General features: G+C 63.3%; 1 protein-coding gene across 1 annotated transcript in view; it reads right to left on the reverse strand.

Moving 5' to 3' along the window:
* Positions 1 to 712: 712 nt before the first annotated feature.
* Positions 713 to 26,812, reverse strand: part of MED1 (mediator complex subunit 1) — a 32,429-nt gene continuing 6,329 nt past the window's right edge. The window contains exons 3-17 of the mRNA XM_029075435.2: positions 25,454 to 25,532; positions 23,741 to 23,795; positions 23,134 to 23,266; positions 22,166 to 22,194; positions 19,930 to 20,001; positions 18,955 to 19,029; positions 16,980 to 17,053; positions 16,458 to 16,547; positions 15,022 to 15,133; positions 14,310 to 14,434; positions 13,715 to 13,833; positions 12,886 to 13,087; positions 10,804 to 10,899; positions 10,572 to 10,677; positions 713 to 6,772 (exon numbers count right to left, since the gene is read on the reverse strand). Coding sequence (XP_028931268.1) covers positions 3,397 to 6,772; positions 10,572 to 10,677; positions 10,804 to 10,899; positions 12,886 to 13,087; positions 13,715 to 13,833; positions 14,310 to 14,434; positions 15,022 to 15,133; positions 16,458 to 16,547; positions 16,980 to 17,053; positions 18,955 to 19,029; positions 19,930 to 20,001; positions 22,166 to 22,194; positions 23,134 to 23,266; positions 23,741 to 23,795; positions 25,454 to 25,532 — 4,743 coding nt within the window. The 3' untranslated portion in view covers positions 713 to 3,396. The remainder of the gene's footprint in view (positions 6,773 to 10,571; positions 10,678 to 10,803; positions 10,900 to 12,885; positions 13,088 to 13,714; positions 13,834 to 14,309; positions 14,435 to 15,021; positions 15,134 to 16,457; positions 16,548 to 16,979; positions 17,054 to 18,954; positions 19,030 to 19,929; positions 20,002 to 22,165; positions 22,195 to 23,133; positions 23,267 to 23,740; positions 23,796 to 25,453; positions 25,533 to 26,812) is intronic.

The following is a 26,812-nucleotide window of genomic DNA, read 5'->3' on the forward strand; positions in this document are numbered from 1 at the left end:
TTTGCACGCAGTAAACAATACTATTGAACGAATGAATCCCCTAGGCCTAATAAACGATGCTCAATACGGTACTGGTGAGGCGCTTACTAGGTGCCCGGCACTGGGGCAGACACGAGCAAATCCGGTTGGACACGGTCCCACATGGGCTCCACGCTCTTCACCCCGTTTTACGGACGAGGCCCCGAGAAGCGAAGTGACTTTCCCAAGATCACGCGGCAGACGCGTGGTGGGGCCGGCATCGGAACCCAGGTCCTCCCGACCGCCAGGCCCGGGCCCCGCCCGTTAAATCACGCCGCTGGACCTCCCACCCCGGCAGGCCCCTGCAATTGGAGTCATCCCTCTCCCTCCGCCGGCGGTCACTCGGCATCCCCCGAACTCCTTCGGCCGAGGCCGTCCGACGGGGCCCCGGCGGAGGCCCGCTCACGCCGGCTGGGGCCACGTTATGGGCCGCTCAGCGGGACGGGCGACGCGTTTTCGTCGACTGGGCTCCCCTGCTCTATCGACCCCTTGCAGAAACCACGGCCGCCGGCGGTCAGCCCGCCCTCGGAGAGCGGCGCCCGCTGCCTGGGAGGAAGGCGGTCGGCGGGATGGCCGAGCCCGAGCCGGGGGGTGCCCGCGGTCGGCTCGAGGCCCGCCCGATCTCGGTCCCCGGGACGACCGATACGGCCGGTGGCCGCGGCCCAACGAAAAGCCAACGCGGGGGGCGGGGGGGGGGGGGCTGCTCGTAATCAAAGGAATTTATTTGCTCATAAATCAACGGGTTCTTTCGCGGGGAACCCAAAAGAAAATCCAAACCCACCCGGCAGTTCGAGGCCCAGGCGAACGCCGGCCTGTACGGAGACGACGCCCACGCGCGTCACCCGCTCGGTCGGAGTCGGGCTTCCGGTGCTCCGGCGGGCGGGTGTCTCCGCCCCAGAAGCGGGGCCCGCTCCGTTAGGGCGAAGGAAGAGACGAACAAAATCCGAAGGCGAAAGAGAAACAACCGAACCGAAAACACTTTCCCCGGAAGAGTGCGGCGCGCGGGAACAGACGTCCCCCTCCTCGGCTGGGAGGCCGCGATGGTCACGTGACTCAACTCCGGCCGCCGACTGACTCACCGGCTTCCCTCGAAACTGGGGAAACTGGGAGATCTGGTAGAAGCGACGGCCCCGCCCGGTGACGCTACCGTCTCCGACCTAGGCCTCGGAGGCCAAGCGAGTCCCGGGAGAAAGGCCTCCGGCCCAGGGCCTGGGTTTGGCGACTGATCTCCCGTCCCGTCGCTCCCCTCGCCGCCAAATACTTTTCTCACGGAACACGTCTTCTAGTCCGGGAACGCTCCGGAGCACCCGGACCGGCCCGTCTTCCGCCGACCGTCACCCCGGGGGATCCTTTCCCGGGGATCCGGGCCGGGCGTGGGAACGGACCGTAGTCCGGCCGCAGGCCCGGGGCAAGGGGGTCCGGATAACGTACCCTTCCTCCCCTCCGCCGGGCTTCCTCCGGCCGGTCGCCTGCCTCCGGAATCGGGAGAGGGAGGAGTCGCGACCTCTCCCCCTCCGCCCCGCAGAGAAATGTGGTTCCCGGTTGCCGGACGGGGTGCAGCCGTTGAGCGAGTTGGGGTGCCGGGTCAGCGGGAGGGATGGCCTGAGGAGAACTCCTCCGGTAAGAGTTACTGCCCTGGGCTTCTTGGATCGGGGGAGGGACGGAGGGAGGAAGGGAGAACGCCGGCTTCCCGTCCGCACGTCGCGGCGGCTGCCGGCGAGGTCTGCGGGAGCGCAGAGCCCCCGGAACTTCAATACTTCCTCGCACGTCGCGCTCGGTGGCTTCTCCAGCCCAGAGCGGGGGTCAGAGACCCTAGACCCCCTGACCGTCTCGCCAACCGGTGGCATCACGGCGGGTGACCGCCTCCCCCGCACCGGCCCCGGGAAAAGCCCGTCCCTGGGGCGGCGTCTCAAAATCCGCCTCCCGCGATCGCCCGGCCCCCGGTCGTTCGATTCCGACCCGCTGGGAGCCGACGCCCTTTGCCACTTTCCCACTTCCCCCGGTCCTCGGTCCCGGAGGTGGCAGGTTGGGAGACTGAAAGCGAGGCCGGCAGCTCGGGAGGCGGCACCCCCCCCGCACCCCGCAGCCCCGGGGAGGGGTGGGTGGACGGGGGAGGCCGCAGAAAGCCCGAGCTCAAGGCCCCGGAGGCGGGGAGACGTCGCTCCGCCCGCCTACGGAAACGACCCGCCGCCGGGACCGGTTTGGCAAACCCCAGATCTGCCCGGGTCGGCAGGAGCTTGGGGGGGGGGGGGGACCCCGGGACCCGGGGCGGAGGGAGGGGCACGCGGACGGCCACCCGGGACCTTCCCCCGAAACGTCCACCTAGGTGGCTACACGGTAGCCGACGACGGGGACCCCGGCGGCCCCGACCTCTCGGGTCCTCCCCGATCTCCCTCCTTCCGCCCGGAGCTGGAAGAGAATACTGCGGCGCCCGACGCTCCGGGGGCTCGAGGACACCGAGGAGCCGGACGGCCCCCGGCCCGGCGTCGCCCTCCGTGGCGGGCGCCGGGCAGAGGTTTTGGCACATGTCGAGGCAGGAGAACCGTCCCCCCCGCAGTCCATTCCGTGCAAGCGGGAGGGAGGGAGCGCCCGCGGACGCATCGGCGCCGCCGGGGCGTCTCGGCCGGCGAGCGCCGGGGGCTCGGCTCTCCAGGCCAAGCCTCCAGATGGGCACCGCCGGGGCCGGACGAGCCCCCGGGCCTCTCGGAATCCAAGCCTCCCCCCGCGGAGAAGCCCCCCGGCGTGGCGTCCCGGGCCCCGCCTCGGAGCGGATCCGCCGGAGGGTTCCCTCGGGCCGGGGGCGGCGAGAGACCGTAGTCCCGCCCCACCCAAACCGTGGATAAAAAGCCGCGGAGGGCGAGTTAAAACGTCGACAGATAAATAGCTAAAACCCCTCCCCGGGGTCCGGCGGGAGGGCGGGCGGGCCCGCCCCGGGCCTCGGCGTCTTACCCGACAGGCTCCTCCGCTTGGGCCCGGTGGGCCCCGGCCCGGGAGGACAGACGGCCTTCTGCGGTCCCGGCCGGCCTCTCCCGTCCACGTGCTAAAATAAAAGCTCAAAGCGCGGTCTAAAAACAGCGAAGGGGAGCGGGGCGGTGGCTGGGGCGGGGGGACGACGACGAAAAGGAAAAAGGGAAGAAAAAAAAAAAGACATACACGGATACACATCTGTACGGAGAAGGGGAGCCGTCTTCCCGCAGCAACGCTCCGGAGGCTTCCGGCCCCGGGGCCGGTCGGTTTCCCTTCCCCCGGCCGCCAGGAGTAGGGAGCTGGGCCGCCGGGCGGTCCCCGCCGGGGCGGGGGGGGTCCGCTCCGGCCCGCTCCCGAGACCGGGGCGGAAGGGCCCCCCGGGGCCCCGGCGGCCGCGGCGAGGGGAGGCCTCTAGTTGCCGATCAGAGCCACGTCCATGAGGTCGTCGTCCTCCTCGCCGATGACGAAGTCGGGGCTGAGGCGCGAGGGCCTCTCGGCCGCCAGGACGGCGCCGGCCGCCACGGCCAGGGCCTGGTCGGCGGCGGCGGCGGCGGGCGACTTGGACCAGCCGTCGGGCTTGAGGCCGTGCGACCTCTTCTTGTCGCGGTCGCGCTCCCGGTCCTTGTCCCTGACCTTCTTCTTGTCCTTCTTGTGCTTCCTGTGCTTCTCGGAGCCGTACTCGGGCAGGGGCCGGACGCCGTCGTCCGAGCTGGGGCTGTTCTGGTAGGACTTCTCGGCGACGGAGGAGCCCGACTCGCTCTCGCTGTCCAGGGCCTGGGGGGTGTAGGCGGGCGACTTGCCGTGGCTGGGGGAGCCGCGCTCGTGCTTGGGCGTGGAGCCGCTGACGAGGGGCGAGCCGTAGGCCTTGGCGGCGGCCGCCGCCTGGGGCCGCAGGCCGTCCCCGCCCCCGTCCCCGGGCTTCTGCAGGGTCACCTTGGCCTTGATGCTGGGCGAGCCGCCGTCGTGCTTGCTGATGATGATCTTGGCCACCCCGGTGCCGCCGCCCACGCCCTTGGGGTCCGGGGCCTTCTTGGCGGGGTCGGCCGGGCCCCCGGCCCCGGAGCCTTTCGACCTGTCCTTGCCGTCGCCCTTCTCCCGCTTCCCCGGGAACTCGGGCCCGGACAGGCCGTGCTTGGCGGCCGCGGGGTGGCCGGGGACGCCGGGCCCCGGGCCCGCCGGCCCGTCGGCCGGGTCCTCCCCGCCGGGCCCGCCGGCGACCGCGCCGTGCTTCAGCTTGTCGATGACGGCCGTGAGGGAGGGCTTCTTGTTCCGGCTGGGGGACTTGCCCTTGGAGCCGCCGTGCGGGGCCGGGGCCGCGGGGCCGGGGCCCCCGCCGGGGGCGAAGGCGGCCGAGGCGGCCGGGCAGGGGCCCGAGGCGGAGGGCGGCTTGGGGGCCGGCGGGCCGGCGGGCCCCGGCCCCGAGGACGCCTTGGCCCCGGGGCCCGGGCCGGGGCCGGCCGCGTGGCCGCCGGCGGCCCCCGAGCCCATGGGGGACTTGGCCTTGGCCGACGGGGGCGTGCCCGGCACGGGCTTCAGCGGGGAGGCCAGCTTGTCGCAGGGCCCGGCGGGCCGCGAGTGCGAGGGGGAGATGTTGGGCTTGCCCAGGGCCGGGTTCATCAGCGACGAGGGCTTCCCCTGGGGCTTGGCCTTGACGCCCCCGGGGCCGCCGCCCGGCCCGCCGTGCTTGGCGACGGGCGAGGAGCCGGGCTTCCCCGCCGGCTGGGCCGAGCCCTTGGGCTGCGGGCCGGGGCCCCCCTGGCCGGGGTAGAGCCCGCCGGCCAGCTTGGAGCCCGCCGCGCCGTCCGACTTGCCGCCCTTCGCCTTGCCCGAGGCGGAGGCGGAGGAGGAGGAGGAGGAGGAGGAGGAGGCGGAGACGCCGGCCGACGAAGAGGAGGACGAGGACGACGAGGAGGAGGAGGAGGAGGAGGCGGCCGAGGAGTGGCCGTGGTGGCTCTTGCCGGCCGAGGAGGAGACGGGGCCGCCGGCGGAGTACTGGCCGTGCGAGGAGGGCTTGCCCACCGTGACGGTGCCCTTGGGGATCTGGATGGTGATCTTGGGGATGGGCGGGGTGGCGACGCCCGGCGGGGTCTGGGACCTGGCCGAGCTGCCGGGGGACTTGGAGCCGCCCGTGCTGGCCGGCGGGGTGAAGGGCCGGACGGCCGAGCCGTGCGACGGCGACCTGCCCTCGGGGTCGGCCTTCTTGCGCTTCGGGGGCTTGTCCTTGGCCTTGCCGTCGCTGGACGGGGTGCGGCTGCGCTTGCCGGGCTTGCCGTCCGCCCCGGCCCCGGCCCCGGCCCCGGCCCCGGCCCCGTTGCCGTCCCTGGCCCGTTTGGGGGCCCGCTCCTTGGCCGGGTCCCCGCCGCCGAGCAGGGGGCTCTGGCTCCCGCCGCGGTGCTCCGGCGGCTCCGCCGGCCCCGGGGCCTTGCCGGCCGCGGCGACGAGGCCGAAGTCCGCCGCGTCGGCCGGGCCGGGGCCTCTGAACCTGCCCTCCCCTCCGTCGCCCGCCAGGCCCGGCACGCCCAGCCCGCCGAGCGCCTGGGAGGCGAAGCCCTTGAAGTCGTCGTCGTCCCCGCTCTGGCTGCTCTCGTCGAAGTACTCCTCCCCGAAGCCCGTCTGGCTCTGGCCGTTGAGGAGGTCGGGGTTGAAGTCCACGCCGTCGGGGAAGAAGGGGTTGCCGGGGGAGTCGCCGCCGGGGCTGCCCGCCGCGTCGGCGATCAGGTCGGCCGGGTCCGTGTACGGGTTCTCGCCGGCCCCGGCCTGGAAGACGTCCGGGTCGAAGAGGGCGCCCTGGGAGTGGCCCGAGCCGGACGAGTCGCGCGCCGGGGTCCCCGGCGCCGGGCAGTCGTCCCCCGCGCCGGGCAGCTTGGCCGCCTCCTCGGCGATGTCCGACAGGATGTCCGTCACGTCGGCCCCCACGCTGTCCGAGCTGGACAGGCGGACCATCCTCTGGACGCCGGGCTGGGGCGGGGGCAGGGGCTGGGGGTAGCCGGCCGGGGGCGTGCCGCACTGGCCGGGGGCCGGCGTGATGTGCGGCGTGTCCAGCGGGTCGCCCGCCATGTTGACGTCGAAGATGGGGTTCTGGGAGTCCACGTCCATGGAGAACAGCTCCCGCTGGAAGTCGTCCTCCGTCTGGTGCCGGGGCTTCTCGGGGGCGGGGGGGGCCGCCGCCGCCGCCGCCGCCGCCGCGGCCGCCGCCGCCCTGGACGCCTTCTTCTTCTTGGGCTTGACCCCCGCCGGGCCCACCTCGGTCCGGGGCGAGCCGGACGAGGAGGAGGAGTTGGGCCTCTCCAGGGGGCTGCTCCCGTACAGCGTGGAGAAATCCTGGGCCGGGTTCTCCTTAAGAAGGTTCATGAGCATCGGGTGGTTCTTGGTGTTGCTGGCGGGCGAGGAGACGGGCGGCGGCGTGTGATGAGGAGGGGTAGGACTCGAGCCGAGGGGAGCGCCCACGTTCCCTGTGATTTGCAACAGACTGGTGAGAATTGGGTTCTGGGACACCTTGCTGAAGTCCTCCCCGTGGCCCACCGCCTCGTGCCGCTCTTTCAGGTTCATGCTCAGGTTAAACAAGGTGGTAATGGGCCCCCCCGGAAAAGGGTTGGTCGGCGGGGTGGCCCCGCTCAGCGGGTTGCTGCCTGCCGTCATGCCGTACCCTGGGCTGCTAGCCGGGGGCAGGTTCTTCTTCACCAGGTCTTCCACTGTCTCCGCGATCAGGGACAGCGCGGGCGTGTCGGCCTGAATCGTTTCCGCTTTCCGGCGGATGGCCCGCATCGTCACCGGGATGGACATGCACCTGCGGGGGGGGGGGGGGGGAGACCGTCAGCGCCGGGCCGGACCGCCCCCGCGGTGGCCCGCCCCGCCCGGGACCCCGGATCGGGAGGGGGCGGGCGGGCCGGGGCGGCCGGCCTCCCTCCGGCCGGTCGATCCGTCGACGGCGTTCACCGAGCGCTCAGCGCGTGGTGCAGAGCGCCCGACGCCGCGCTTGGGAGAGGGCGACGGGATCGGCGGGTACGTTCCCCGCCCGTACCGAGCTTACGGGTCTAAAGGTGACCGTAACCGTGCTACTTGCGGAGCGCTTCCCACGTGCCGGGCTCGGCGCTGAGCGCCGGGGTGGATGCGAGCCAAGCGGGTCGGACGCGGTCCCCGTCCCGCGTAGGGCTCACGGAGGGGCGGGGGCATCGATGTGAACACCTAACCTCCGACACACGATTCTGACGAGTACCTAAGTGCCGTGCGACGACAGGTCCCGGGACGGGGTCCCCTCGAACGGGCCCCCCCCCCCCCGGGGCTCCTCCTTTCACCCCGCGGCCCGGGCGTCGGCCTCCCGGGTCCCCCGGCTGCCGCACGTCCCTCGGGGGGAGCGGCCCGGCCTGGCGGACGGAGCCCGGGCCTGGCGGTCAGAAGGACCTGGGTTCTAATCCGGGCTCTGCCGCCCGTCCGCTGCGTGACCTCGGGCCAGTCACCTCGCTTCTCTGGGCCTCGACTGGGAAATGGGGACGAAGATGGTGAGCCCCGTGGGGGGGGGGGGGTGTCCAACCTGATTATTCTTGTATCTACCCCCCGTGTAGAACGGTGCCTGGCAACGCAGTAGGGGCTTAATGAATACCATTAAAAAAAAATAGGGGGGCGGCCGCAGATCCCCCCGGCACCCCGACGGGGACCCCGGGGAGCACCGTGAGCACGACGTGCGGCCCGCGGGCGGCCTCACGGTCCCGGCCGAGCTACCTGGGCGACGTGCGGCTTTCCAGCACAAGGAGGGCGAGAGCCCCGGGGGGGCGGGGGTTAGGGGCGCGGAGGACCGGGCGCGAATGCAACGTGGCCCAGCGAACCGGGGTTCGGGTTCAAGAACCTGGTTTCTACTCCCAGCTCCGTCGCTCGTCTGTTCCGTGACCCTGGGCGGGCCGCTTCGCTTCCCTGGGCCTCGGTTCCCGTTTCCATAAAATGGGGACTGAGACCGTGAGCCCCGGGGAGAGACAGGGACTGCGGCCGACCGGATCGGCTTGTATCAACAGCTCTCGGCACGTAGTACGGTGCCTGGCGCGTGCTAAGTGCTTAACAAATATCTTTAAAAGCAAACAAACGCAAAACGCGCCGCATTTAGACGGTATTCGGACGCCACCCTCCCGACCGTCGGGTCATCGCGGGCAGGAGATGCGTCCGTTATATTGTTATATCGGACTCTCCCAAGTGCTCGGTGAGTGCTCAGTGAATACAACTGACTGACCGGCTGACTCTCTCCCCTTTCCAAGGCAAACGGATGGCCGCTGAGGCGTGCGGACAAGAGGACGGTGGCCAGCGCCGCTCTCTGGCCCGCGGGTGGGCTTATCTGGGGCATCTGCGGCCGAGGGGCCGGGCCGGGGGAGCCGACAACGGACATCCGCTCTCCGGGGACCACTGCCTTCCTCTCCTCTGTCCACGCCGGGCCACCCCTCAACTGCCCCCGGTGGCCCGGGGACCTCGGAGGGATTCGCTGGGCCTCACGGGGAGGGGGCGGCGACCCGGGTTCTAATCCCCGCTCTGCCGCTAGCCCGCTGTGTGACCCGGGCCCAGTCGCTTCGCCTCTCTGGGCCTCGGCTCCTCATCGGGAAAATGGGGATTACCCACTAGCGAGACCTGCGTGACGCTACCCAACTGTCTCCGGGGGGGGGGGGGGGGGGGGGGGGGGGGGAGGGAAGGGACTCAATCCGGCGGGCGTCAATCTATCGGGAATCGTAACCGAAGCCGAATGCCATGAACTACACGCTCCGGGGCCGCTCGGGTTTCATTCCCCGACGGTTACGTCGCGACAGATAACGTGATGCGATTGGTTTCAGGCCAACCTTCGGCTCCTCTTTGCGTTCCTTTTTACCCCGCTTATTTTCGGGGCTCGAAGTGCACTTTAAGGACGGCCCGGCGCCTACGAAGAACACACCCCGAGCTTCTCGACAGAAGATCCAGAGAGCACGCGACCTGGGAGTCAGAGGGACCTGGGTTCTCATCCTGGCTCCGCCGCTTATCTGCGCGTGACCCTGGGTTAGTCACTTCACTTCTCCGGGCCTCAGTTACCTCATCTCTGAAAGGGGGATTAAGACTGTGAGCCCTCCGTGGGACAGGGACCGCGCCCAACCCAATCTGCCTGTATCCGACCCGGTTCTCAGTACAGCGCCCGGCACCTCGTAAGCGCTTAAGAAATACCACAATCGTTAAGGGTGGTCGGTGCCTAACAGTCCACCCACTTTTGAACTAATAAAGTGAATGGGATTTTTTTAATCTTGGCTTTGTTTCAAAAATCCATCTTTCTGAACAGCTAACAAGTTAAACTTCACTGTTGCTATCAGTAAAAAAAAAAAAATAATTCACGCAGCCACGGATTTGTGGTCATCTGGCCCGCCGCTGAAAATAACCGGGCGCCTCCTGGCTACCCCAAAACTTAGCCCAGCACTTGGTATCTACGAAAAGGTTTATAGATGCAACTTCGGTCCATATCGATTTGCCTCCTCTAGACCGTGAGATCCAAGAGGGCAGAGAATATGCCTACCTACCTCTGTTGAACTGTACTCTCCCAAGCGCTCAGGGCAGTGCCCCGCACCCGGCAAGCGCTCGATAAACACCACTGACTGATTAAAGCACTTCTTCCTCCTATCTGTAGCCTGTACCGGATCCGTCCCGTCTTACGCCGTCGTCCCCGACCCGCGGCGACGCGACGGACGCGTCGCTCCCAGAACGCCCCTCCTCCATCTGCCGTCGTTCCGATGGTGGATCCAGAGTTTTCTTGGTCAGAATACGGCAGTGGCTTACCATCGCCGCCTCCCGCGCCGTCGACGCGAGTCTCCGCCCTCGACTCTCTCCCGTGCTGCTGCTGCCCAATCTGTGCCCCCCTCTAAACTGTGAACTCCCTGAGGCCAGGGATCACGCGGACGTCTCCCCGTGGGCCCCTCCAAGTGCTCGGGACAGAGCTCTGCCCAAAGTCACCCAGCTGTAAGTGGCAGAGCCAGGATCAGAACCCACAACCCGACTCCCAAGCCCGTGCTCTTTCCACTAAGCCACGCGACTCCTCTGATCGATCTGATCGTACGCGGCGAGCCCACGGCAAACGCCACCGTTATGGGAATAACAACAATAATACGGTCTGCCGTGGGACCCCGGGGCAAGTCACTTCACTTCTCCGGACCTCAGTCACCTCATCTGTCAAAAATGGGGATTTAAGAGCGTGAGCCCCACGTGGGACACGGACTGTTTCCAACCTGATCAGCCTGTATCTGCCCCCAGTGCCCACCGCCATCCCAGGGGGGCAGTGAGCTCGTCGTGGGCAGGGAACGTGTCTAGTTATGGCTAAATTCTATTCTCCCAAACAGTTAGCGTAGTGCTTTGCGCACGGCGAGTGCTGAGTGAACGAACGCGGGGACCTCGCACTTCCTGGGCCCCGGCAGCCCACGGACCCGCAGCCAGACTGGACAGAAGAGCGTATCGCGGCCCCGGGCCCCGATGCCCGAGTCGGAGCTCTAACTCCTCTTAAGACCCTGGGGGAGGGGGGAGGGGGAGACGCTCCAGGGCAGCGGCGCGTCTCGAATCCCCGTCCCCCGGACGGCAGCGCCCCGGCCCACCGGCTCTACCTTTGGACGACTTTGGCGATGAAGTCGTCTGTGCAGATGAGGGCGTCCGACAGCCCCTTGTAGAGTTTACAGCTGACGTGCGTGGCGTCCTGCACATCCATCACCACTGGAACACACAGAGAGAGGCACATGGGGCACATCCGACTTCGGACTTGGGGGGAGCGTGACCGCCCGCCACGCCCTGCCCCCCGCCCCCGCGCCCCCATCCCGCTTCCTGCAGAACCCAACTCACCACACACCAGGGAGTCGTTCACAGGGTGCTGAAAGGACACACTGAAACAGGAATCAGAGAGGGGACAGACTTCAAACTGGAGGATCCCGGGAGAATCTGCAAGGACGGCAGAGAGGATCGTGAGTCCCACCTGCCCGACGCCACGCTTGAGGCAGCCCGCAGCCTCGGGCTTCACAGGGCAAAGCGATCGATCGATGGGACTCGCTGCTTTTCGCCGCCTCTAAGTTCTCCCATCTTGCGCACAAATACACGCGCGCGGACACACAGACATACACAATAGCTCTCCCCTCCTTCAAAACCTTATCCGAGACCCATCTCCTCCAAAAGGCCTTCCCTAAGTCCTCCTCTTCTCCCTCTCCCACCCTGACTTGCTCCCTCATTCATCCTCCCTCCCGGCCCCACGGCACATATGTATAATAATAATAATAATAATAACGGCGACGACGGTATTTGTTAAGCGCTTACTACGTGCCAAGCACCGTTCTCAGTGCTGGGGTTAAAACAAGGTAATCGGGTTGTCCCCCGTGGAGCATACGGTCTTAAGCCCCATTTCACAGAGGAGGCAACTGAGGCACAGAGAAGTGAAGTGACCTGCCCGAGGCCACGCGGCAGGCAAACGGTAGAGCCGGGATTAGAACGCATGACCTTCGGACTCCCAGGCCCGTGCTCTATCCACTTCATCAGGTTGCTTCATTCACACACATATATATCTGTGTATAGCATATACATCTGGATTTATAATTTTATATATTTACCTTTTTACGTTCACGTCTGCCTCCCCCTCTAGACCGTGAGCTTGCTGTGGGCAGGAATGCGTCTACTTCTTGTTATACCGTACTCTCCCAGGCGCTTAATACAGTGCTTTGCACACGGTAAGCGCTTAATAAATACCACTGAATGAATGACCAGACACACACACCCGTTTCTCAGACAGAATGAGGCCAGGGGCAGGGTATTCGGGGAGGCGCCCGTTTCATGCCAACAGCCCTGGCGACCGCGCTCTAACGCTGTTTCCCCCAAATAAACAACGCTGCTGCTCAGGTCTTTCCGAGACGAGGCCAGACTGAATCCCTGGCGAGCGGGAGACGTTGGCGGCTGTGGACCGTGTGAGTACGGGCCGGGAGAGACCGCCGTCGAGCAGAGCTGCCAACGCCACCCCGAAACCCTGCATTCCCGGCCCCGAAAGCGGCTCGCGGGAGGCCGTGGCGCCCCCCCCCCCCCCCCCCCCCCCCCAACGTGGACCGAAGGGAGTCTGTCCCGGGCGGGTCGCGGCCGGCCCCGGCGGCCGGCAGGAGGAGGAACCCGTTCCAACTACCATTCCTGGCCGCAGAGCGGGCGCTGCGGATCGAGGAGTGGGGGCCGGAGGGCCGCTCCATCGTATCCGGGCCTTTTCCCTCCGTGAGGCGACCCTCATTCATTCGATCGTATTTACTGAGCGCTCACTGTGTGAAGAGCACCGTAGTAAGCGCTCGGGATGCCGTAGGGCTTCCCGCCTGAAAAGCGCCACGGGCGTACTCACGGTGTGAACTTGGAATGGGTGACGATTTGGCACTTGGGAAGCGAGCTGGGGGTTCAGGGAGGCAGGGGATGAGGGCCGGGCGGGGACAGGTTCCCTCCCGCCCTGACGGGTCTTCCCAGGTCCTGGGAGGAGCAAGTCCGAGAGCCTTGGCTCACAGAGTCGTGGGGGAACTAGAGGGCGGGAGGGTCGGGGGCACTGACACACCAGCACAGGCCCAAGGCCTAGTCCCACCCAGGGAGTTGGTCCGACCTCTCCAAGGAATGTGATTTCCTGAAGTTCCTCTTCTTCACTCCAACCGCTCTCCCTGACCGACCTCTCCCACAGAAGAGGAGAAGAAAAGAGAAGACAAAGGAGGAGGAGGAGGAGGAGGAGAGGGGACGGGGGATGCGGTGAGACGGCCACTGGTGAGAAAGTAAAAGGCACATCTGCGTGTCTGTGGGGGGGGCGGGGAGAGACGGCTGTCAGCCTTGCCCCGACTGGGGGGAATCTGAGTCAGAGCCCGGACGACCGCGCCCACCCTGTCCACCCGCCCGCTCCCCGGAGGGCGACGGCGCCGTCGGCACCTTCTTTCAGAATCGTTCTCTTGACGCAGCTCCCGATCAGGGTGTTGTAGGCCACCTGGTGCCGGATGAGGCCCAGGACAGCGGGGACCCGGCCGGGGTGCTGAAAGGCGATCTTGCCGACGAGGGTGCCCTGCAGGCTCCGTCCGTCCGGGAGGGGGGCGTCCTTGTTCAGGAAATAGCAGTGCTGCTGGCCGGGAAGGGCCTGGGACAGAAGCGGACCGCTGGCACCGGCTCCGAGGCCGAGGACCCGGACGGCGGCCCCACGGAGCCCCGGGAACCGAGGGGAAGCCCCGAGGCGGGGCCTTCCCCGGGGCCCGGTCTGGCGGCCTGGAGAGGATCCTGCCGTGCGCTGGTGACATCGCTCCCCTCCCCAAGGGACGGAGAGGCCGACGGTGTCTCTCGACCCGCCCTCCCCGGGCCCGACGGCGCTCCCGGGCAGCAGGGAGAAGCTCCCTTCTTGCCTCCCCGGATCCCCAGGCGCTCCGGGTCTAAACAACACGATCCCTCCTTCCGGCCAGATCTCCCCGCCGGAAGGAACGCGGCCGCTCGGCTGATCGGGATCGGCCCCGGCGGGAGCCGCCCGGCCCCAGGAACCCAGAGCGGGCCCCGGTGGTCTCCTCCAGGAAGCTCTCGGGAGCGCCGGGAACGGAGGGCGGCAGGACGACCTCGGTTCCTCGGGGCGGCAGGCCCCGCTCCATCCTCTGAACCCGATAACTCGGGAATCCCCCTCCGGTTCCGGGAGTCCGCGGGAACGCCGGAGAATCCGGTTCCACCGCCACCCGAACCAGTCCCTCGGGTGACCCCGCTCAGGGAGGGAAGGGGCACTCACCGCGTAGAAGCGCATATTGTGGTTCAGGGGCCCGGGGTCCGGGTCCTTGGACAGCTCAAACTGGGTGATCAGTTCGTAGAGGGGCACGTAAACAGGCTGGGTATCAAAGAGTTGGATTCCTGGGGGAGCAGAGCCCGTTGTAAAATAAAAATCAATAAACGATGGTATTTGTTAGGCGCTTCCTCTCTACCCGGCACTCTACTAAGCCCCGGGGTGGATACAGGCAAATCGAGTCGGCCACGGTCCCTCCCAGGCGGGGCTCGGTCTCGATCCCCATTTTACGTAGGAGGCAACCGAGGCCCAGAGAAGCGAAGCGACTTGCCCGAGGTCGCGCGGCAGGCAAGAGGCGGGGCCGGGATTAGAACCCACGACCTCCTAAGAGGACCGAGCTCCATCCGCTGCGCCCTGCCGCTTCCCAAATGAACGCCTGCCCACTCGGAGACCCGGACTCGGGGCCTTCGGATTGCGCAACTGACGCGCCGCGTGCTACGCCGAGGAGGCAACCGGTCACCCCGGAACCCGGCCCGCGGCCGGGTCTCGCGTGCCACCCGCCGGCCCCTCGGCAAGCGCCTCCCAGCCGGGGTGAGACGCTCACCCGTGCAGCTCTGGAGTTTCTGAACAAAGGGCCGGGACACTGGGATCGGCCGGGGGAATTTCAGGAAGAAACAGGCAGGTAAGTCGACACTGTTAGCGCTGGTGACGGAGGAGAAGGAAGGGGTCCTGGAAGAGAAATCCGAAGAACTCCCCGTCGGCTGCAGGCCGACCCGCCCGTGGAGACGGATGAGCTTCCGACCCCAGGGCGAGGGGCCCCTTGGCTTTGCCCGCGGGGCTTATTTCAGGCCTCTGACAAAACCTCAGTGCCCCATCAGGGCTGAGAGAACCCCGAATGTTAGATTCTGGGCCTGGTAGCTCTCTGCAGCTTATCCTCTCCCAGGACCCTTAAAATCACGGCTCTCCCGAATGAAAAGTCATCCCCATTGCTGACTTCGATATCATTACGCTGCTGGTAATAACGTACGACAAGTTATTATATATATTACGTTCCCCGGGTCCCTCTGACTCCCAAGCCACTCTATCCACTAAGCCACGTTGCTTCTCTGCAACTCCGTTGTGTCGTACTCTCCCAAGGCACACAACACAGTGCTCCACACACGGTGAGTACTCAATAAATACGACTGATCGACTGAAGGCAAGTGGGGGGGAGGGAAGGTGGGCCCATTTCGGGTCTGGCAGCCACCCCCGAGTTTGACACGGGCCCCTGGGAGCCCCCCGGCCCGCTGGTCCCCCCGAGGGTCCCCCTCCGTTACCACTTGTTGTCCACCGGATGTGACCCCATGATCAAGGGGGCGATGGGGAGTTTGTACATCGTGGACGTCCCCTCGATGGTCACCGAGGCGTTCAGACCCAGACTCCGAGGCACTGGCAGACGAGGAGAGACAGAGGACGCCTCAGAGGGACGGCTTTCTCGTCTCGCGTAATCTCGTGGTGGGAACGAAAACGACCGCCCCGGAGCCCGCGCGGCCAAGGGCTCGGCACCCCACCTTGGCCCCAGAGAGCCCTTCGGTAGCCCGAGGGGGGCCGCCGAGCGCCGAGTGGACCGGGCACGCTTCGCCCCCGAGCTCAGTCCGTCACGTCGTGCGGGGTTCGGGTCCCTGCCAAACCTCACGGTGAAGCCCCTGCCCCGTGCCCGACGAGCCGATTTCAGCCAGGCGGGGAGCGCGTGGCCGGAAGAACGTTCCCCGATCCCGGCAGCGAGAGGGCCGGGGGCTTTGGTCTCCGAACCATGACGGAAAGAGAACCCAGAAGTCCACCGACTGGCCTGCCTTCCCTGAACGATTCTTCCGGGATCCATCAAGCCCGGTGACAAATCCAAACAGACCGGGCGGGAAAGATATTCGGCCCGGCCCGGAGAGACGTGAAGGCCAACAGGGCGGCAGCCCAAAGTCCGTGGCCTTTATCGCTGTTGTTCTCGTTATTATTAATAACAATAAAATGTCGCAATCGATTATAATCAAGCACTCAGTACGGTGCTTTGCACACAGTGAGCGCTCAATAAATACAATAGAATGAATATAATCGAATAATGGTATTTGTTAACCTCTTACTACGTGACAAGCACTCTTCCAAGCGCCGGGGTAGCTACCCGCTACTCGGGTTGGGCACGGTCCCCGTCCCACCTGGGGCTTGTACTCTGAATCCCCATTTTACAGAGGAGGGAACTGAAGCCTGGAGAAGTGAAGCGCCTTGCCCGAGGTCACACGGCAGACAAATGATGGAGCCGGGATTAGCGGCTGGGTCCTTCTGACTTCTGGGATCCATCCACTAGGCCACGCTGCTTCTCTAATCACGCTGTTCTCATCGCATAAGACCCCACGTGCCCTCCTGAGCATCACCCGACCCCCGTAACCGGGCAGGCTTGTGGAGTCGGGAGACCCCTCTAGACCGTAAGCTCGCTGTGGGCAGGGAATGTATGCGTTTTACTGAAACTCTCTCAAGCGCTCAGTTCAGTCTCCCGCTCACAATAAACCCTCAATAAATACGATCGACTGACTGACCGAGACCGTTCCATCTTTCCCTCGCTGCCTTCCGGCCACGGTGCAGCGTGAACCCCGTGAACCCCGGGGCCCTGGCAGGACCGAGAGGGTCTGCGCCCCTTACGGCCCCCCAATCCCACCCCGGAAGCCCGGCCACGGGCTGGGTCGGTCCCCGAGTGGGCGGGAGGGGGGGGTCCTCGGTGACTCACCGTTGTTCTCGTGCAAAACGATGGGAGCCGCCGTCTTCCCCTCCAAGAGGTCGTAGGGTGACGCGTAATACTTCAGGTTCATCAGGTGCCCTGCGGGGGACACGACTTTGGAAACGGACCTCTCGGTCGGGGAGACCCTCCTCACCCTTCAACGCCGGCCCCTTTTAAAACGCGTCGGGCGGGAGTAACGTGAATTCTCCGCTCCGTAAGTCACCCCCCCGAAGCCGCTCGGGGTGTCCGGCCGAAGCAGAGGACCGTGGGCCCCGGGGGGGCGTTTTCCTCCAAGCCGGCCGAGGGACCCGTGAGGCTCGCCGCACGGGCGGGTATCGCTAGACGGGCGAGCGCCCAACCGGGAAAGAGGCCCCTTCTCGTCTCCCGGCTCCGCTCGCATCAGAAAACGTGGATTCCCAAGAAGGGGTCGCCGGGGACGGAGCCTCCCGAACGAGCGGCTTTCGAAAAGCCCCGCCGCCGACTTTGGCTTTTCTCTTCTTGGTGAAAACCGCTCCAACTCCCGGGACTTACCCCCACTCCTCGGGGTGAGGTAGCCAACACTGCCGTGGAGAATCTTATCCAGGGGGCTGGCGTTGGTCGCCTTCCTGAAAGAGAGGTGAACTCAGCCGGCCTAGGGGCAGACACACGCTCCTCCCTCGCTGCCAGACACAGCTGGGCTAAAGCGGGCGCCGGAAAGCCCTCTTTTCCCCGGCTCGCTCTCCCTTCTGCGTCATCAATACTACTAATAATGATAATTGTGGTCTCCGCCGAGCGCTATGTGCCAGGCGCTGTACTAAGCACCGCGGTGGATACAAGCGGATTGGTCCGGACACGGTCCCTGTTCCAAATGGGGCTCACAATCTCAATCCCCATTTTACAGATGAGGTGACGAGGCGCAGAGAAGTGAAGTGACTGGCCCAAGGCCGCACATCAGAGAAGGGGCGGAGCTGGGATCAGAACCCATGACCTTCTGACTTCCAGGCCCGGGCTCTATCCATTACGCCACGCTGCTTCCGTACCCCCTTCGATGCACTTCCATCTGGGACCTTCGGACACCTGATATCCTCCCCACCCCCAACCCGCAGCACTTACGGAAGTATCTTGAAATTACATATTATAAATGACTTATTTATTCCTGTTAACGTCCCTCTCGCCCTCTAGACTGCAAGCTCAATGTGGGCAGGGAACGTGTTTGCTAATTCCGCTGTCAAGAGCTTAGCATGGTGCTCTCCACATAGTAAGCACTCGGCGAGTACGACTGATTGACTTCTGATGGGATGTGCCAAACGGACTAACGAGGCAGCTGGCGCAGCCCTGGGGCCGGAACCCGCAGTCGATCGTATGTATTGATCGCTTACCGTGAGCAGAGCACTGCAGTGAGGGCACGGGAGAGGTCAATAACAACAATGAGCAGTTATATTCCCTGCCCACAACAAGCTTATAGTCTAGAGGGGGAGGCAGACATTAATATAAATAAGTTACCGGTATGTCCATAAATGCTGTGATGCTAGGAGGGGGGATGAATACAGGGAGCACGTCAAGGAGGCGCAGAAGGGAGCGGGAGAAGAGGAAAGGAGGACTTGGTCGGGGAAGGCTTCTTGGAGGAGATGGGCCTTCGATAAGTCTCCGAATGCAGGGAGAGTCATTGTCCGATAGGAGGGAGGGCGTTCCGGGCCAGAGGCGGGACTCGGGCGAGAGGTCGGCGTCGAGATATACGAGGTCGAGGGACGGTGAGGAGGTTGGCATTAGAGAAGAGAAGTGTGCGCACTGGGTTGTAGGAGGAGAGTAGCGAAGTGCGGCAGCAGGGGGCCAAGGGGATCGAATAATTTAAAGCAGACGGTGAGGAGTTTCTGTTTGATGCGGAGGTGGATGATCAACTGTTGGACCAAGGCCCGATCTCACGGAGGCCCGTTTCCTCGGCTTTCCAAAGGAGGCAAGATACCGTAAGCCCCTACCGTGGGCAGGGAATATGCCTGCTTATTGTTACTGTCCTCTCCCAGGTGCCTGGTACCGTGCGCTGCGCACGGTAAGGGCTCCATAAATACTGCTGAAGGAATCTGCTCGCTGACCGTCCCTCCGCCTCTCCCCATCTCGCCTGGACCGGTGAGCCCCGTGTGAGCAGATTGGGTCTGATGCGGTATGTGGTACCTGCCCACGGCCCTCACACGGAGTGTACTTAACCAACACAACTCTATTCCCCAGACTCGTGTTTCGCGGCTCCTCGGCTTCACCAAAAGGTCACCCGGCACGCGGCCGGGTTGGCTACGGCAAACAGGCCCTCGCCTGCTGGCGGGTGACTTCTCGTTGACAGATTCCCCCCCGGCCTTTGGGCCCGAGGTCAATTCCAAACGCCCGACCTTCCTCTAAATTTGGAAAGCAGAGGGAAGGGCAGGCCGAGGGCTCTCCGTGTGGCCGCACGACATCAACCCGGGACAGTTTTTACCGACCGACTTGCTGTCCTACAGAGCGGGGAGGCTTGGGCTAACAGAAAACGCAGCTCGCTTACCAGTACATCAGGGCCATTTTCGCCAGATCCTGCTCTAAAGACTGAAGGGCCAGGTACATTTTGGTCTTCAGTTTGCTAGGAGGGGAAAAGACAAACAAAGCCCCCAGAAACACCATTACGGATCCCGTTCACGGACGGCCCAAGTCGTCGGGCGACAGGGCCGGAGGCTGAGTTTCCTAAAAGGCGAGAGACGGTTCCCGGGGCCCGTGGCGGTTAACCGGGGCTACGGAGAGCCCCAGGTGGGCCGCCTGTCTGGCAGCGCCCCGGTGGGGGGCCGCCACCACAACGGACCCTCTCCCGCCAGGCTCCCACCCCACTCAGAACACCAGCCTCGGCCCCCAAGCACCTTCCACCCCACGCAGGTCTCCTCTGCCCCAGCGCTGCTCCTTTGCCAGAGGGTGAAGGGGCATTTGGATTCCTTCCCTCGCCTCACCGTGGGGCCCCGAAAGCTGACGGCTGTGGGCGGGGAATGTGACTGTTCTGTTGTTATACTGTACTCTCCCCAGCACTTAGTACAGTGCTCTGCACCCGCTAAGTGATCGAGAAAAACGACTGACTGCCCGCCTGACTTCTCAGCAAGGGAGCTGGGTTATCCCTAAGCCCTCATTTCCCCAATCTGCCCTCTTCGCCGCTCCCGTTCATTTAGCTACGCACCCCGAAAGCACTTCCATCATCACCCCCGCCCCACAGCCCTTACGCACAGACCCTTATACTCTCCTTTCTCCTCTATTCATCCCTTATTCTACTGTCCGTCCCTCGCTGTAGACCGCAAGCTCCTTATGGGTGAAGACTGCGTCTACCGACTCTAGTGCACCGAACTGTCCCGAGCGCTGAGTACGGTGCTCTGCGCACACCGAGTGCTCAATAAATACCACTGACCGATGGACTGATTGACGGAAAACCGGTGTCCGAACAGACCCCGTGCCGGCCCAAGACGTGAGCCTCGGTCGAAGAGGACAGAGGAAAAACACTCACTTGTCCCCCGGCAGGTTATACAGGTTCACGAGCCCCTTAAGGTGCTTCGAGAATTCGTCAAAGTTTTTCTCCCTGTGAGAAGAGGAAAGACGGGGTGGGGGAAGGGAGGTAAGGGATTTCCACTCTTCTAAGGAAATCAAAATCCCTAGCGATTCCCAATTCCTTGTCCTGCCCCGTACTTTCAAACACATCTCCGATCCCAAGGATTGGCACCTCAGCAGGCCGGCTGCCCGGTCGACCCCAGGGGTGAGGCCGGGCACGGTGCGGAGGGAGTTCCCTCCGTTCTCGGCCGACGGCCTGCTCGAGGGAGGGAGGGAGGACGGGATCAAGGGGGCCTCTTGCACCCTTTAGTGGGGTTCCTGGAGTGGGAATTTTGCTCCTCGGGATTCTCGTCTCCCAAAACCAGGCTCCATCCACCAAATGAACCCCGGAAACCACACTCTCTCTCGGGCTCGCGTGGGTCTCCAGCACGGGTTACCGCTCGCTGGAGGTTGCGGGGGACAACAAGCTGCCTCCATCCATTCCCGCCACCGGACCAGGCTTCTCCTCCCTCGTCCCGGCCGAGGGGCCAGAAAGGGGCCGTTACCCTCCCCCGCTTCAACGCCTTATTGAAGGCCCATCTCCTCCAAGAGGCCTTCCCAGACTAAGTCCCACTTTTCCTCATCCCCCACTCCCTTCCGCGTCTCCCTGACTTGTTCCCTTTGCTGTTCCCCCCCTCCCAGCCCCTTAGCACTTATGTCCATATCTGTCATTTTATTTGTACTGATGTCCGTCTCCCCCCAGTAGGCTGTAAGCTCGTTGTGGACAGAAAATGCCACTGTATATTGTTGTGCGGTACTTTCCCAACTGCTTCGCGCAATGCTCTGCACCCAGTAGAGCTCAATAAATACGACTGAATGACAATGAATGAAAGGAGCCGGCAGGAGGGGGCGGGGGGGAAAGGTGGAAGCAGCAGGACGTCTGAGCCCGTGCCTCAGCGTCCTCATGCGAATTCAATGCCTGTTCGTCCTCCTGAGACCGGGACGGGGGGACAGGGACTGTGTCCGCTCCTGCTAGCCTGTATCTACCCCAACGCTTAGTTACTTAGCAAGCGCTTAACAAATCCCATAAATATCATCGTCATCGTTAGCCAGGCTTGGCGGAGAGTCTGAGCGTTGCAGTAAATCTTTTAGGAGTCAGAAGGATGAGGGCTCTAATCCCGTCTCTGCCACTTGTCTGCTGCGTGACCCTGGGTAAGGCACTTCGCTTCTCCGTTACCTCAGCTGTAAAATGGGGATCAGTAAATACCTTTAAAAAAAGGAAAAATGACACACATCGCTTTTCCCTATGGCGGAGGGCCGTCGGCCCCACTGTAAAGGAATCTGGCCGTTCGAACGGGAGCTCAGCGGATGCTCAACTGCAGGCCACCAAAGCGGGGTTTTTCACCGGTGCAGCTGTGTGGCGTATCGATCTTGGCCCTAACTCAGGCCCCAAGACATCCCCTGGTTTTGTTCCATCAAGAGCTCCAACATTTCTCCTTCTTTCGTGGGGGGCAAGGTGGGTGGCGGGGGCTGAGCGGGTTCCCCCAGATCACCTCTAAAGCACGGCCCCGGGGTTCGGCGTACGTAGGGAGGAGCTCACCCTGATTCCCAGAGGCCTTCCAAGCCCAAGCGGAAGCCAGACTGGGGCCGAGTGTCTTTCCTGCCCGGAAGGGCGCATGCGCTCGCTTTTGAGTAAATAAATAAATTAAACCAATAATCAGGGTACTTGCTAAGTGCTTACTATGTTCCAAGCGCTGTTCTAAGCACTGGGAAAGATGCAAGTTAATCAGATAGGACACAGCTCCTGTCCCACACGGGACTCACGCTCTCAATCTCCAGATGAGGTCACTGAGGTCCAGAGAAGTGAAGTGACTTGCCCCAGGTCCCACAGCGGACACGTGGCGAGGCCAGGATTAGAACTCAGATCCTTCTGGATTCCAGAGCGGAGCCCGTGCTCTAGCCACTGAACCTCACTCTAACCTCAAACGTGAAAACCGCAGGAAGCGAAAGGCCTGTTTCGGTAGGATTTTCCCAGCTACGTCCCGAGGCAGGAATTTTTCCCCTCAACTCCTCGCCCCCCCGCCAAGGGGTTGGGCAGCCGGTCTCGAGAGGACCTGACCAGCGGACACTCTCTGGGTGGCAGGGCCAGGAAGGACAGGCCCTGCAAAACCCAGAGCGAAGGAGCAAAGCGAAAGAAACAAATAAAAGCCACTCACCTCAGCTGCTGCACCAGCTCCGGACAGCTCTGAAAGCACACAGGGCTTGTTGAAAATCAAACCGCTCAGACCTTCGAAGCCGCCCCCCGCGGAAGGATACCCCGCGGCCCAGTCTCTCGGTGGCGCCTCTGCCATCAAAGCTTCGAGAGTTCCGCCTCCCCATCTCCCTCCTACGGGCCACCCCGAGGAGAACCCTCTCCCGGCCAAAGCTGACCGGTTCCCCATCGTCCCCCGGGGAACCTCGGCTCCCGCGTCGCCCCAGGGCGGCAACGTTTTGCTCGGTAACCCGGTGGATGACAAGCTCCAGGCAAATGCAAGAAGACTGACTGACACTGGCTTAAAAGGGACGGATACCATCTCTCCGCTCCCAGAAGCCTGGGCGAAACAGAAACACACACAACTAGACACAACTCAATCCACCTACGCACAAAAACACTAGACGCACCGGGAAGGAGCGCGGCTTAGCGGGTAGGGCACGGGTCTGGGAGTCAGAAGGACCCGGGTTCTAATCCCCGCTCCGCCACACGTCCGCTGTCCGACCTTGAGTAAGTCACTTCGATTCTCTGGGGCTCAGTTACCTCAACTGGAAAATGGGGATCACAACTGTGACGGGGACTGTGATCAAACCGATTAACTCAGCTCTACCCCCGTGCTTAAAACAGCGTTTGGCACATAACAAGAGCTTAACGTGTGAGCCTCACGTGGGACAACCTGATGACCCTGTATCTGCCCCGGCGCTTAGAACAGTGCTCTGCACATAGTAAGCGCTGAACAAATACCATTACGAGTACCATAATTATTATTATTACTAGACTCCACTAAATCCACGCATGCAAACAAACCAGAAACAACTAAATCCACACACACAACTCCACGAAATCCTCTGTTTAACCGTAAGCCCGCCCCACGACAACGCCATCCGGCAGTTCCCGGGCCCGCCCCCCACCATCACCCCAAAGGCCACGTACTGCTGGATTCTCTCCGTGGTGAGCCACTTTGACGTCACACAGCTGCCCGGAGGAATCCAGCTGGACCTCGACGTAGAACATGTCTGACGTGATGTAGCACTCCGTGCCGCTGGCACTCAGGTGGGAGCCCAGACTTGCGGGGAACAGAAGCAAACCTCGATTACTGGAAGATCCCCACAGTAACCCCCAGCCCGCCCAAACCGATACTCCCTCCACTCGGGTCCCCGAAGAGCCGTCCGGCGCCGCATCCCCACGGAGCGGCTGCTAAGCCAGGCGGAGTCCACCAGCCCCCTCCTCGTGTCCAAGTGTCACCTCTTTCCCCCATCGTCGTCACCCGTCGGGGTGCCCTGCCCACACCCCGCCCAGAACCCAGTCGGCTGCTTGAGTCGGCATGACGAGAAACCGGGGGCATCGCCCGAACCCCTCTAGGTTGTAAGCTCACTGTGGGCGGCAAAGGGTCTCTTTATTCTACTGTCCTCTCCCAGGCGTGTCGTTCAGTGCTCTGCACATAGTAAGCGCTCAATAAATACGACCGAATGAATGACCAACCCGGGTCGAGCTAAAAACACCCCGCCCCCGCCATCCAGGCGGACCGCCACGCACGTACCCATTTTGCCTCGCTATGGACTCCAGTCGGTCAGTCATGGCTGGCAAAGACGTCACTGCAGATGGGCAAAGCAAGAGATCCAGAGGGACGCTCGCGTCGAGATTCAGACTGCATCCCTCGGGTCGAAAATCAGCCCGGGGTGTCTCCCCTGCTTTCCTGGACCCCCCATCCACGCCAACTGCCCTCCCCACCAGGCCCAGCCCCGCCCCTGGGGTCTATCGGGCAACCTGCCCGGTGAGATGCCCATCTCCCTGCCACCGACCGGCCGAACCGATTGGTTTTCCGACGCCGGGTTAGCTCGGTGAATCAGGAGAAATCCAAGTGGAAGGCCTGACCGCCTGACACTCCCTGGAGTTTGTGAATTACCTAGGACCTGATTCGTCTGAATAAGCAGCTCGCCACGGGCAGGGAACGTGTCTGCTAACTCTGTTGCACTGTGCTCTCCCAAGCGCTTACTATAGCGCTCTGCACCTAGTTAAGCGCTCAGCAGATGCCCCTGGTCGATAATCGGCTCTCTGCCGTGTCGACGAGCAGAGGCAGCTGCCGGTCCAGTCCAACGACGAGGCCCGACTGGTCCAGAGAAGCGGCTTCCCGCCAGCCTCCCGGCGGCGGTCCAATCAATCGGTTGCATTCATTGAGCGCTTACTGTGTGCGGAGCACCGTACTAAGCGTTGGGGAGAGTACAGTATAGCAATAAAAGAGACGCACTGCCTGCCCTCAACGAGCTTACAGCGTAGAGGGGGGCTGCGGTCCGAAGCCGAGGCCCGATTCGCCTGGAAAACTGGCCTTCTGTCTCGCTGCTACGTGGAGGTAGCTGCTCGGCTACCTAGTCCGGTGGCGAGGGCTGCTCAAGATGACCCCTTTCCAGCTCTCGGGAGGTGGCCCGGCTTGGGGGGGGGGCGACGATACTAGCCGGCCGGACTACCTTGTGGTGCCGCTGGGCCGCGGAACCAAAAGGAGAGCCGGAACCTCCCCCAGGGAGACGGCCAAGCTCTCTGTGAGGGGAAACACTTTACCGTGTGGCGCTAATTAACGACTCTCTTTATTAAGCCCTTCTGATCCACAACGCGCCGTGCTATATAGAGGGGTCGGATACGAGCCCGTCAGATCGGACACGGAACTTAACTCCCCAGCTAATAATAATAACTGTGTTATTTCTGAAGCACTCACAATGTCCCAGGCACCGAACCACTGCTGGGTGGACACAAGCAAATCGGGTTGGACACAGCCCCTGTCCCACGTGGGGCTCTCGGTCTCGATCCCCACTTTACAGACGAGGTAACTGAGGCCCAGAGAAGTGACGGGACTGGCCCAAGGTCACGCAGCAGATAAGAGCCGGGATTAAAACCCAGGACCTTCCGACTCCCGGGCCCGTGCTCCGTCCACTACGCCAAGGTGCTTCTCGTTCTCGGGACGGCGGTGGGCACAGAGTAGACCCTCAATAACTACGATCGGTGAGCTCACTGTGGGCGGGGAATGGGTGTCTGTTGATCGTTACAGGGCACTCTCCGAAGTGCTTAGTCCAGAGTTTTGCACACCGTAAGCGCCCGATAAATACACCCAAACGAATGAACAGAAATGGGAAGGGAAATGGGTTAACCTAGCGGATCTTCCCATTAGAAGTGAGTGGAGATATTGCCCCCCCGGCCTCTGGTGTGAGAAGCCCAGTGAGCCAGGGGTGTTCCAGGGCGGGGGGCGCGGGGGCTGACGAACCTTTGAGCGCCTTCTGCAAGGTCTCCAGACAGCCGACCAAATGCTGGTGCCCTCCGGAGGATAGCACGATCCGCTTCTCCTGTGTAGAGGAGGGGAGAAAAAAAATCATGGTACTCGTTACGCTCTTACCGTGGGCCAGGCACCGTTCTAAGCGGTAGGGTGAATACAAGTCAAGCAGGTTGGATGTAGTCCCGGTCATCATTCATCGGCTCCAGCGTATTAACTGAGCGCTTACTGTGTGCAGAGGACTGTACTAAGTGCTTGTAGTGCAAATAGGGACAATCCCTGCCCACAGCGGGCTCACGGTCTAGAAGAGGGGGGAGACAGACATCAAAACAAATAAACGGGCATCAGGAGCATCAACATAATTATAGGCATATATACACATCAGAACAAGTTAAAAAGGCATTAATGTAGAGCTACAGATAAGTGCTGTGGGGCAGGAAGGAGGGGGTAGAGCAAAGGGATCGAGTCGAAGCAATGGGGGGGGGGGGCCGGGGGGCTGAGGAAAAAGGGGGCCTAGTCATGGAAGGCCTGCTGGAGGAGGCGAGGCTTCAGTAGGGCTCTGAAGGGGGGAAGCGTGATTGTCCCGCCTGAGGCTCACACTCTTAATCCCCATTTTACAGATGAGGCAACTGAGGCCCAGTGAAGTGTCTTGTCCAAGGTCGCACAGCAACCATGTGGCGAGAAGGAATTAGAACCCATGACCTTCTGACTCCCAGGCCCCTGCCCTAACCACTAAGCCACGCTGCCTCTCCAGCACGGCACCAGCACGGCACCGGCCCCATCCACATTCCGAAGAGAAGGCAGAGTTCTGCCACCACGTAAATCCGTCGGACGCCCATCCCTCACCAACCTTGGGGGGCCCTTTCTGGCCACCGGCCCCGAAACCGACGGAACAGAGCCGGGGAAGGTACGGAGACGGACAGCCGGGGAGAGGAAGGGGACGGGACTATGGCGTGAAAAGCCTGGCGCTCCCCCGGTTGGGGACAAGCAGGCTAGGAGAGGACGTGAATCAAGTTTACCAAGTCGGTCGAGAGCACTGATCGAGCGCTCACTGGGTGTAAGGCACTGTACTAAACGCGCGGCAGAGTTCGAAAGAAGCCATCCCATGTTCCCTGCCTTCAAAAAGTGCCCAGACAGGATGAACCCAGAATTGTTATTCCCCAAACGCCCCACAATTAGCCGTAGAGGGGCACTCATTGGAGGTGGGAATTTGCAAATGGAAAGATTTCTTCCCACCCGGCCAGAGAAGGTCAGAGCAGGAGGGAAATGAGGGAGAAAGCCTAAGAAGATGGAATCTGTCCCCTCGGGAAGCTGGCAGCTGAAGGAATCGGCAGGTTCGGCCTCTGGAGACGC

The sequence above is a fragment of the Ornithorhynchus anatinus genome, chromosome 11, assembly GCF_004115215.2.
Source record: "Ornithorhynchus anatinus isolate Pmale09 chromosome 11, mOrnAna1.pri.v4, whole genome shotgun sequence".
NCBI classification, from domain to species: domain Eukaryota; kingdom Metazoa; phylum Chordata; class Mammalia; order Monotremata; family Ornithorhynchidae; genus Ornithorhynchus; species Ornithorhynchus anatinus.